Source organism: Balaenoptera ricei, chromosome X (assembly GCF_028023285.1).
Source record: "Balaenoptera ricei isolate mBalRic1 chromosome X, mBalRic1.hap2, whole genome shotgun sequence".
NCBI classification, from domain to species: domain Eukaryota; kingdom Metazoa; phylum Chordata; class Mammalia; order Artiodactyla; family Balaenopteridae; genus Balaenoptera; species Balaenoptera ricei.
This window is the reverse complement of record NC_082660.1, coordinates 35,648,641-35,660,817: the sequence shown is the minus strand read 5'-3', so window position 1 is coordinate 35,660,817 and position 12,177 is coordinate 35,648,641. Positions and strand designations below refer to the sequence as shown.

The following is a 12,177-nucleotide window of genomic DNA, read 5'->3' as shown; positions in this document are numbered from 1 at the left end:
CAACATTCCACATGAAAGAAATGCAATGACTTGTCATTGAATAACTGATTTTTATGCTTTTTATATGCCTGTACACTCAGTGATAATCAATTACCTTGCCTGTGTAGTTTCATTACTTAGCTACTGTTTAGGAATTTTAATGTATTTTCTTTTCCCTCTTTCTCTGGAAAGGCTGTCTTTAAAAAGGCTGATTGGTAGCAGTGGAAGGTAATGTGGAAATGCTACATACCTCTCCTTTCTGTTTTATCCTGAATTTCAGATCTGCTGATAGCCATAGCATATACTTAATTTCTTCTCCTGTAAAGTTCTTTAGAGTGAGGAGGTCACGACCCTTTAGCTGTACTTTATTTTGTAGTGGTTGTCCACATCTACAAAAAAGAAAAAAAGAAAAAGAGAACTATATATTTAAGAAAACAAAATCTATGTCCTATGGTAATTCATTGTTTAATTCTTGACACAAAACATAGCAAACACATAGCAACATAGCAAATGTGTAGCCTCATGTGTCTCTGCAAAGTGCTAATGCCTTAAAATTGATGTGGCTGTGGTTTACATTTTAGATAGCCAGTATTCTGAATGTTGAGAGAAAAGAAAAATTTGAGGAAAGAGGCTGAATTCTTCTCTGCTGGAAATAACCATATGAGTGGCTTTGTTATATATTAGTTAGGCAAGTTACCTAAACTCTCTCTGCACCTAAATTTCTCACCTAGAAGATGAGTATAATAATCTTATAGGGTTGTTGTAAGGATGAAATGATTTAATACATGGAAATCAGACAGTGTCTGGCATATAATAAGTATTTGATAAATTTTAGCTATTATCATTGAAATCATTCAGTGGTACAAACAGAATTTGTTATGTACATACAATAGAAAACAATTTCATTCTTTTCCCTCTACTGCCCTTCAGATCTATTCTTGAAGATTTGTTCTTTATTGTCCCTGGTCAGATACAATGGACCCTGTAGCTTTTCTATTAACTTTCAGGGGAAAAAAAATGTCCTCTGCTTATTTTATTCCCTCAAAGAGTCTCAGTAAAAGCATGTGTAATAATAACGATGATTTTTTTTTTAACCTTAAGAAATGTACTGCAGGGCTTCCCTGGTGGCACAGTGGTTAAAAATCCACCTGCCAGTGCAGGGGACACGGGTTCGAGCCCTGGTCCGGAAAGATCCCACATGCCGCGGAGCAACTAAGCCCATACACCACAACTACTGAGCCTGCGCTCTAGAGCCCACGCTCTAGAGCCCGCGAGCCACAACTACTGAGCCCGCGCGCCACAACTACTGAGCCCTTGTGCCACAACTACTGAAGCCCGCGCACCTAGAGCCCATGCTCCGCAACAAGAGAAGCCACCACAATGAGAAGCCCGTGCGCCGCAATGAAGAGTAGCCCCCGCTCGCCGCAACTAGAGAAAAGCCCATGCCCAGCAACGAAGACCCAACGCAGCCAAAAATAAAATAAATAAATAAATATTTTTTAAAAAGAAATTCAGCAGATTTCTGGGAATAAATTTAGAGAGATCCACCGTGATGGATTTTCAATGCCATGACTAAAGTCTGAAGACAAAAAAGATACCGAGAGCCCCCCCAAACAGAATTAATGTTGAGGCAAGAGCAAGTATGGCCTGTGGCCTAGGCTGAACACAAGACCTAAGAGTCATGGAGGAGACTTGACTGTGGTCTAGTATGTTGCTAAAGCTGAAATCCTCTAGGGCTCAACCACTCCAGTATTGTATTTGCACTACTAGGAACAATGGTTGGACATATGCATGTGAAACAAAAGCATTATAACCTTGGATCCTATGTATAGCAGCCTGTGTCAAGTGCAAAAACCTGGAAAACTGGTGAGAGGACCTGGTGGGATAAGTTTTTGCCCATAGCACTATGAGGGCCAAATCCGAAGTACATTAATAATGAACTATACCAATATTTTGGTTACCTCTTTCCGTGAACCCCTTTTGGACAGAGTAAGTCCCCTGGGTTCTTGGGGACAAAAAGAGTGGAAAGGTAGATCCTGTAAATCTGTCATACTAGCCTGTGAGGGTTGGAGTAATTAACTGGAAAATTTTTTAAAAACTGTATCTCACCTGGTGAAGGGGGTCGTACTGTTTACACCACTGAAAAATCATTAGAGCAGCCCCCACCTTTCTCAATTCTGTCCAGGAGGCGGGGCAGGAAATGTTGTCTTGGGAAAAAGAGTTGTTTTTCATAGATATCAAGAACTAACCAGGAAAATTTATCACTGGAAGGAAAGCAAACACAATGGTTCCAGTTTAAATTCCTATCCTGTTTACTGTCTCCTCATAGACCTCCCCTTGGCTCCAAAATGGAGTTGCCACACCTCTTTCCTAAGCTACTTAAAAATTAGAGAAAAGTAGAAAACCTCCACAATTGTACCATGTTGAAATGCCTCCTCCACAGACCCCTTTTTTTCTGTCTGTATCAAGCATTTCTTGCTTTCTGGTGATAAACTCACTCGCGAGTTAACTAGGTAAAACCGCTAGCCTAAAGGGCTATTAAGTTCTCAGAGAGACCTGGTGCTTCAGTTGGAAGCAGCCTACTCTAGTTCACGAGCCAGACCAAGGCCAGAATCACTATTTTAGTGTTCCCATAAAATGCTTGGTCTCTTTGTACTCAAGTGTGTCTCCTTGGTAAACCAGACCTAAACCACATTATCATCCTTCAGCCAACACATAACGGGGAGAATACAATATTGGAGAAAACAATGGGAACCACATACAGATTTTCTGTCAAAACTGTCATGGCAGTCGGTTATAGCCAGAGCTTTTGAAAAAGGCAAGACTCGTTCGTTACATTAATTTTATCCCTTGAAAAAATAATTACAGAGATTTCTTGACCCCAAATCACTGAATGCTAAGAAGTTAGGCCAAGGTAATAGTAGACCCTTGTGTTAGCTTTACCCAAATATCTTCCTAGCTAGAAAATGGAAGAGTATTCTCTATTGGCAGAATGAAACCTTTCATTGCTATAGCCTGCATTTTCCAACTCTAGTAAATTGTTTGGAGTAGCGGGGGCGACCTGGATGTGTTCCCTTGTATAATTGTATTTTGTTGGAAGAGAAAATGCTTAATTCGAGTAAAATGTGGTCAGTCAGAAACTGACTTTGCCAGAGTAGGAAAAAATTCAGTGATAAATGATATTTTGATCCTCATGGAGAGTTTGAGATCAAGACTTTAGCTTCTGGAGGCATAAGAGAGGGCCAATGGGCCTTATGGCAGAGATTTTGGTGTTTCTTTAACATTGCAGACTGATACAAAAGGCATATTTTCTTGGTGTTTTTTTCTTCTTTACTGAGATATTTTGGCTATATCTTTTAAAAGAAGGGGGGGAGGATGGGGGGATATTGAGCAAGGGTAGATTGGCCAGTTTGATCAATTTGGAAGGATCGAAGTCATCAAAGCAGTGGAATGAAAAGAGCAGTGGTTTTAAATATTCAAATTTGAGTCCTAGTTCAACTATGACCTTGGGAAGATCATTTCCCATTTTTGGCATTAATTCCTCATCTGAAAAAGTAAGAAAATGAACTACAAATCAGTGATCCTTCATGTCTTTGTCTTCCACAACACTCATGAAGTTCATAAATACAAGATTTCCCACAGGCCATAGTGGAGCCATCTGAATTCTCAGTGGCCTAAATTTAATTTCATCCCTTTCTTTCCATCTCAGAAAGGTATATTGCAACGCATGGCAGGGAGAGTGACTCTTTTCACAAAACCCTTGAATATGATCCTATTGACTTGGAAAATAAAAGCACAAATCATTTCCAAATTTCTCTATTATTAAAAATAATAATAACTTATTAATAAAAATATACTTGCAACCTTTGTCACTGTTGCCACATGTTCATATGTGGTATAAATTACTATTGATAACTGGGTGACTAGATGGTTTCTAAGATACCTTAGATAGTCAATATTCTAAAACTGTGAAACTTTGCCCTCATCTGAAAATTGAAGAGTGGGATGAGGATTCGTGCAGACCTACTATTAAAGGACTGGAAACGCGAAACTGTCGAAAATCTGTGGCCGCCTCTACTTCTTTTATCTTAGTTAAATTACTAAAAATAACAAACTAGAAATAAAACCCCAATTCTACTGTTGGCCAAGGGAAATATCATGACCCCATTCCATTCCTGGTCTCATGCCTTGTATAATTTTCTGAAGTGAAGAAATATGTTTTGTTGTTGTTTTGTTTTAATTAATTAATTATTTTTTGGCCGCATTGGGTCTTCGTTGCTGGGCACGGGCTTTCTCTACTTGTGGCGAGCGGGGGCTACTCTTCGTTGCAGTGCGCGGGCTTCTCATTGCTGTGGCTTCTCTTGTTGTGGAGCACAGGCTCTAGGCAGGCGGGCTTCAGTAGTTGTGGCACGTGGGCTTCAGTAGTTGTGACTTGCGGGCTCTAGAGCACAGGCTCAGTAGTTGTGGCGCACGGGCTTAGTTGCTCAGCGGCATGTGGGATCTTCCCGGACCAGGGCTCGAACCCATGTCCGTTGCATTGGCAGGTGGATTCTTAACCACTGCACCACCAGGGAAGCCCCAAGAAATATGTTTTTTAAAAGGCACTCATTTTCAATTATGATGGAAAATGTGAATAATCAAAGAGGACTGTTTTGTCTCCTCTACACAAGAGCGTGGGTGGCCTGTAATTGCTTCGTCTGCATGTCCACGTATGTATAGATTGGCATGTGTGTGGGATGAAGGGAACTTAATGAGTTCTGTAAGCCCTTAGAGAGGCCTGGAATGAAATACCTGAAAACCAGTCACCTCCGGCTCCAATCCATAACCTCCACAGAATTGGGTGGCTTAGCTCAATATTCTCTGAAGAAATTTCTATTTGTGAGATGAAATTGAACAGCACTTACAAATTGGTCTTGTCTGATAAAGAAAGATATTATTTTAGTGGTTTCTTTAAAAGCTATAAGTGGTTTCCTTAATAGGAACAAATCATAGGACACTGTCTATTATCCAAACACAGCCAGGCTCTAGAGCCTTGTTTGTGAGCTGAAAAGCCTATGGATTGGGTGTTCTTGGCAGTCTTGGTGTCTGATCCTATTGATTTTGTAAAAAAAAAAAAAAAAAGAAAAGAAAAAAAACTGACTAAAAATGATTGATCCGGGAGCCTGTGTAGATGGCTTCAGCCTCACCTGAGCAGTCATTTTATCATGCCCATGAGATACGGCTGCTCGCTTCAAAACTGTGCAGTCCCTATTTTGTGGCATTGCCAAACCCTAACCACATATTTCCTGCTACTCTCTAGTGCTACACTCACGTGGTATGTAACAAGCGCCCTCCGCCTTTCCCAAGAGAGACAGGGGTGGGGAGGGGGGAATGGGGGAGTGGGGGGATGCAGAAGAACCCGAATCTCTGCAGAAAGCTGAAAATCAAAGTGAAAGTACCATACAGGCAGAGATAATGGGGAGATTTTCTCTACTGTTAAGGGGTCGTCAAAGATTATAGGTCTTATTGGAGATCAGCAACTCTGAAATCATCTAGCTGGCAGGTTAGGGTGGCTAACGAAAAGAGCAGGAAAGAAAAATACTCACGCCACCTGAAAAGGACACCATTTCAGTGTTATGCCATTTTTCTATAGAGACTCATGCTTTGTAGTTTCTAATGACATGGGTGATTCGAGGCTTTCATATTTTCAAATAGCAGGTATGGATTTGGGCTGATTTAGCCATGCTTTTGCCTCAGTCCCCATTCACTGTAAGAGATGGCTAGCCGGGATTTTCAGAATCATAGTCTGGCTACTGGATAGAGAAAATAGAATCTTAGTAAATAACCAAAAAATGCCTAAATATTTAGAAGAGGTTTTACTTGCAAAAATTTAACCTGTAATAATGGTAAAAAAAAAAAAAATCAGTCATCACTGTGATTTTCAAAGAAGAGTGCAAGTTTAAGCTCCAAGCTTTGGTTATTCATTCAGTTGATTATTTCCAGCTCAGTGATGAGTCTTTGTTAAAAACTGTGGAATGAAATTTCATCGCACTTTTATCTGATGTAACTCAGCGGGATGGAATGATAAAATAATGAACATTTGCCTGTCACTTGACAGTTTTCACACACATTATCTCACTGATTATTGCTAGACTGTGACTTCATGTGTCTGGAATGAAATAACTTATTTACCTTATTTACCACTGTATCTCCAACACCTTGCTTAGGGCGTGGCACAAAGTAGGTGCTCAATAAGTATTTATTAAATAAATGATTGAACCACCCTGTGATGTAGGCAGAACAGGTATTACTCTTCCTCCCATTTTATAAGTGAAGCAACATCACAGAAAAGTTTAGTGACTTGCTCAAGGTTATATAGCCAGCGAGTGGTAGTGCCAGGCCTTGAACCCAGTTCTTTAGACTCTAAACCTGAGCTTTCCTCCAGATTCTTGGTTTATATAGTCTAACTCTGGCACTAACTAGTAAACCCCATAATCTCTCTGGGCCTCATTTACCTTATCTGTAAAATAGGAGAAGGCATTATTCTGTGGCTCTGAGGTCCCAACTTTACAATATCATTTACAATGTTGTTCTGGCTTCTGAGTGGTGCTAATGGTAGAGTCCAGAGAGTCCAGAGCTGTCAGGCGACCCAGAGAAGGGAGGCCCAGGGCCACAATCACAGGGCCACTTCCTAACAGTGGGAGAAAACTTCAGACTAGAAGCTTCTAACTTTAGGAGTCATTGAGGTCATTTTGAGGTTGGTTTCGGTTGTCAAGAGGCACTGGGAAAATTCTGATTGTTAACAGGCAGTTACTCTAGAAGCTTTCTGGCAACAATGTCCAGATTTGATGGCCTTGCTTCCCCGATTAACCCATCACCCTTGTCCTCTTCCCCAGGGACACACTCCACACCACCTTCGACCGCAGGCATGGCCAATTGGCTGTGAGGAGGATGCAGCTTTGTAAATATTTATGTAGTTGTTCTTTTGGGCTTTTTTTAAAGATCGAATCAATCCCCATGCCCCAGAATGATGTATTGTTTTCAGGCAAACCCAAATACAAGCTGAAGGCCCTGTGGAAATTAGTTCCTCTCATTTCCTTCAGCCAGTTGCTCCTTTAGAATGTACACAAATGGAAGATGTCCAGAACATTTAGTCTGTTATATGTGCCACGGTTAGTCGCCCCCCACTCCGCCGTCACCTCCCAGCACCCCATGAAATCTGATTATAGAGGACTGAGAAATGAAAGCTCAGCTGGAATTAGAGACAGCTGTCTCCAACAAGGGTAGAACCTGGCACTATACCTTGCAGAAAGAGGCCTTAGGAGGCTGCACTTCTCTGCAGAATAGAGTTTCATTTATCACCACGGTTCCTAAGTCAGACTCAAATCTCTGACCATCACTTACCGATAATTTCGAACCGCGAAACTGTGACCGTTTCTAAGAGCTGCCTTGTTCAACAGGATCCTCAAATTAAACAGCATATTCTTTCGATAGTGAAAAGGATGATTCTGTGCTCTTGAAAACGCCGCACCAAGGTAGCCAGTGGGGTCCACCTGAAAGCTAAGAGTCCTTTTGATTACAGTGAGAGAGCAAAGGTAATATCACCCTTCAACTACCTTATCAAATTCCCCTGGTTAGAGATAGTGCGGGGCAGGGTCCAGGAGCATTTGAACTTTAAGCCAAGCTCCATCCACCACTGTGGGGTTTTTTTGTTTGTTTTGGTTTTTGTTTTGTTTTTCTTGGAGAAGGAATCCTGACTCTTTTGGTGCTCAGACTCCTCATTTTTCATAATATATTTATGCTGTCACATACTTGTACAAAATCAATTGACAAGTACTCGTTGGGTGTGTAATATATGCAAGACACTGCAGTGCTGGCTGCTGTGAAGGTACACAGAAATAACTCATTCCAAAAACCCGAACTGGCAGTGCAAAACCCCAGATGTAGACGTGACATCCCTGAGTATTTCCAGTGATATCACTTTCCTCCAAGTCCCAGCCTTTCTACAAAAACAAATAGAAAGATGTGCCCTGGAAGGTACTTGTGTGTGTGGCAAAAAGCTGGAGTGGGGATGGAGATGGAGTAAAAAGATCTCTGTCCTGGAGCTCCCATTGTGCCTTGCACATAGTAGGTCTTCAGTAAATAAGGGGTTGCCTATTAATTCCAGCAGAAACCCATACTCAGCAGAAGCGGGGAGGTGGGGTACCAAATGTTCCTCCCCTGGCAGCCTCTCCGGATCACGAAGGGGCCATCCAAAGCTTCACACTCATTCATTCATCCACAGTTAGAGATCAGATATTTTCAAAATCTATTCTGTGTCGGATACTGGGCTAGGCTGGAATTTCAGGGAAGGAAGATGATCTCACCTTTGCAGAGTTTACAGTTCAGTAAGGGTCATAGACCTGTAAATAAATATCCATAATACAAGCCCGTAGGGGAGGTCCAGATAAAGTGCTTCCACATCACAGGGAAGGGAGAGAACTCTAAGTGGGGAGGGTGGGAGGGCAAGGTAAGCACTTGCTAGATGTTTGTGGAATGCAAAAAAAAAAAGTGTCATTTAAAAGCCAACTATGGCCACTTCAGGGACAGGGATGGTCGTGATGTCATAATATCAGCAGGGAAATTTATTGACACGATTCCCTTCTACTCACAGAGGATGAGGTGGGATAAAGAGAGGGAAAGACTGTGATTTCCAAACCTCTGGCAAATCTGTTCTGGAAAGACTGTTCCAGGCAGACTGCTTGCAGAGGTGCAGGGGTGAGAAGGTGGAGAATGAATGCTCCACGTGGGAGAAGAGATGGCAGCTTTGTTTGAGAAGATCACCTTAAAGCATCGTTGAAGAGGCAAAACGGGCCAGTTGTTGGATAGGTTTTAGAGAGCAAATCTGCTCTACCTAATACAGGGAAGGAAACTGGATGTTTGCAGGGAGACTAGAAGAGAAGAGGATAAACTGCATTCAACTGAATGCTAATAATAAAGCCCACATCTTCAGTCAAATGTGCTACCCACACAAACAACTCACCTGAACAACACTCGGGGAAAAATCAAGAAGTGTCTGCCGTGGTGTGGTGGGGAATGTGGGCAGCACTGCTGAGATGCCAAAGTGACTCATAAACCCTTGTCATTCTATGGAGGTGAGAGCTCAGTTCCCCAGAAGGGACTAAGAAAAACTTACCCCCCCCTTAACCCCCAGAAAGATTGCAAGAGAGGCACCGTACCACAAGTGGGATGAGCGTAAAGGTAATTTCACTAAATCTCAAAAGACAAACTATCTCAATGGACATCTGGGTTACAGGTGGAAAACACCATACAGGGTTTTCCATTAGTCCTCAGAATTTGTCCAGGTGCTCTTATGGACCCGCCCCATGACTCCTTTAATTCCACTTCAACTGCCTGCTTTGGCTCCCAACCTACTTTCCTTTGTTCACCCAGCCCTTCATTTACTCATTTTTGTCTGCCACCAACAACAGTAGGATGGGGCTTTGTGCTGGGCAGGCTCTGGGGGATAGAGTGATAACCAGGAATGGTGAGTCCTCTCTCACATGGAGTTCACCATTTGGAATGACTCTGGAGCACAACTTCTGTCTCTGTCCCCTGACCCTGTGCATCCTAACCAAGAGGGTAGGGCTTGTTCCCTGCTCCCTTGCTTCAGGCCCTATGGGACCTCCAGCTTGGAGTGTCCATCATCCAGCTTCCATCAATGGGGGTTGGGGATTAGATGGGGTTCCTGAAGGAAGTGGCACTGGTCCTTGATGAATTGGGAAGAATTAGGGAATTGTCAAAACTGGAGGGGATTACAAACAATATTACAGCAAAGGATGGAAGCTGTGAGTAGACCCAGAGGAAGGAACAAATAAGGTGTGTGGGGTAACAACATTTGGAGGGGTGGATTCACTCTATCATTGACCATTTAAATGAAGCCCTGCCACCACCAAGACCACTATGAAAATCACAAAACCACGAGTGTCCATGTACTGTCTGTATCCCCTTGGCATTCGGTCTTCACCTACATACCTGCCACTTTTTTTTTTTTTTAATTTCCTACATAAGGGATTTCCCGGGTGGTGCAGTGGTTAAGAATCCACCTGCCAACGCAGGGGACACAGGCTCAAGCCCTGGTCTGGGAAGATCCCACATGCCGCAGAGCAACTAAGCCCGTGCGCCACAACTACTGAGCCTGCACTCTAGAGCCCACGAGCCACAACTACTGAGCCTGTGTGCAACAACTACTGAAGCCCGCACACCTAGAGCCCATGCTCCGCAACAAGAGAAGCCACCGCAATGAGAAGCCCGCACGCCGCAACGAAGAGTAGCCACTCGCCGCAACTAGAGAAAGCCCACGCGCAGCAACAAAGACCCAATACAGCCAAAAATAAATAATAAATAAATAAATATTTTTAAAAAAATTTCCTGACATAACACTTTATTCAAAATAAGTCTACAATTGGAATATGATGTTTTTGTTTTGCTTTTTATACCATAAATAATGATTATTATTTTTTATTACATTTACATACAGTAAGTGATTATTATTATGGTGTGATTTTAGGTACAAAATCCTTCCTGCCCAAAAAGATTTTCTTCTACCTAAAAGTTTCATCCATAGTATCATTGTTTGGGATTAAGCATTATTTCAGATGAAGTTTATTATGTAAAATACATAAAACAGCAACTGGCTAGGATTCGCAATAAGACTGGCATAGAAATAAGTTTAACAGATCATTTTTCAGTGTTTCCTAGGACAGAAATCATGGTGAGAGGGTAATGACTTTTGTTGTTGGGGAAGCATACCTGCTACTTCTTAATGCCCGTGCCCACAGCTGTCTGGCTGAGGGTAAACTCCACATACTCCTCACTCCTGTGTGGGCGACCATGAGGCATGTTTTACACGCTCCTCCGAAGGTCCCCAGTGGGACTGAGCCTCGATTGCCCACGGTAGTAAACTGTCTATAAATTCATCCTCTATTAGCTGCCTTCCCTTCCCTGTCTCACTTCCCTCACACCCCTACCAGTGCTTCCTGGGATCATCTCCCAAATAAACCACTTGAACCCAAATACCTTTCTCAATGTCTGCTTCTGTGGGAACCCAATCTTTGCCCAGGTCTACCTTCTCAAATATTTTTCAATACTCTGCTTCTTATTCGTTTCCCCCAGGCCCTCCCATCTCTGATTTGGGCTTTTAGTGTCAACATCTTTGTATCCTGTATACCATATCAAACACTCACTCTTAGATTTGGTCCTGGTTACCCTGCAACTGGTGGTGTTCTGGTAAATATTTAATGACCAGCTCTTCAAAAAGAGAAAAAAGCTCTGATCTGTGGCATTGACCAATTTGTGTGGTATAAATGCTCCCACCATGGACAGCTTCAAGCTACCAAAGTGACATCGCTGAACACAGAGTTGGGAAGAGAGGCGTAAGATTGGCTCTTGCAAGCCGTTGTGAGCTGGCTCAGGTACACCACTGCCAACGACTCCCACCCAGAAAGGAGGATTCTCTCAAGATTGGAAATGAATAATGGAACCAGATTGTTGAGGGCCTTGAAATCCAGATTATGGAGTTAAGAATTTAATCTATAGTCAAAGGAAGATTATTAAAGTTTTAGAGCTGGGGCAGACAAAGGGACATATGTCATTATCTGCATTGTGTCTTGAAAACCTTAATCCAGCACCACTGTGTAAGAAGTGCAGTGGGGAGAAAATGGAGGCAAAGAGGCAGAAGTTACTGTGTTATAATAAGGGCCTGAGAGCATACTGGGGCTGTGGAAATAGAAAAGTAGGGATGGATGCAAGAGAGATTTAGGAATTAGAATCCACCTATTGGGACAATTGGTTGGATGGTGAGGGAAGGGAGATGGAAAAGTTAATGATTTCAAGTTTATTCTATCACACTTGAGTCTAAAATTCCAAATAGCCAAATGTCACCATTGGGGATATAGAAAAATGTTCATTTTCTGACATTTAGAGCTTGTAAACATCATATATGAACTTGCAATATTTCTTTGAAATTGCTACTGTGGTTCCCTAGTGAAATCTAAGCACTGAAGAGGGAATCAATGTTACGTAAAGGAAATGGGAAGGACGTTTGAAGATCAAATGGGATCTCCGGCTGAGTCGCTAACTGATGGTGAATTGGCCAAGTGACTTGACTCCTCTAAGACCCTCAGAGTCCTCGTCTGTCCAACTAAAGGTTTTATAAAAATGGGCTAATACACTGCTTGG

At 42.3% G+C, this 12,177-nt stretch overlaps 1 protein-coding gene across 1 annotated transcript in view; it reads right to left on the bottom strand.

Annotated features, from left to right (window-relative positions):
* The window catches only part of OTC (ornithine transcarbamylase), a 55,938-nt gene extending 48,499 nt beyond the window's left edge, over nt 1-7,439 (bottom strand). The window contains exons 1-2 of the mRNA XM_059910834.1: nt 7,363-7,439; nt 230-368 (exon numbers count right to left, since the gene is read on the bottom strand). Of these exons, the coding sequence (XP_059766817.1) occupies nt 230-368; nt 7,363-7,439 (216 nt within the window). The remainder of the gene's footprint in view (nt 1-229; nt 369-7,362) is intronic.
* Between the last annotated feature and the right edge of the window lie 4,738 nt (nt 7,440-12,177).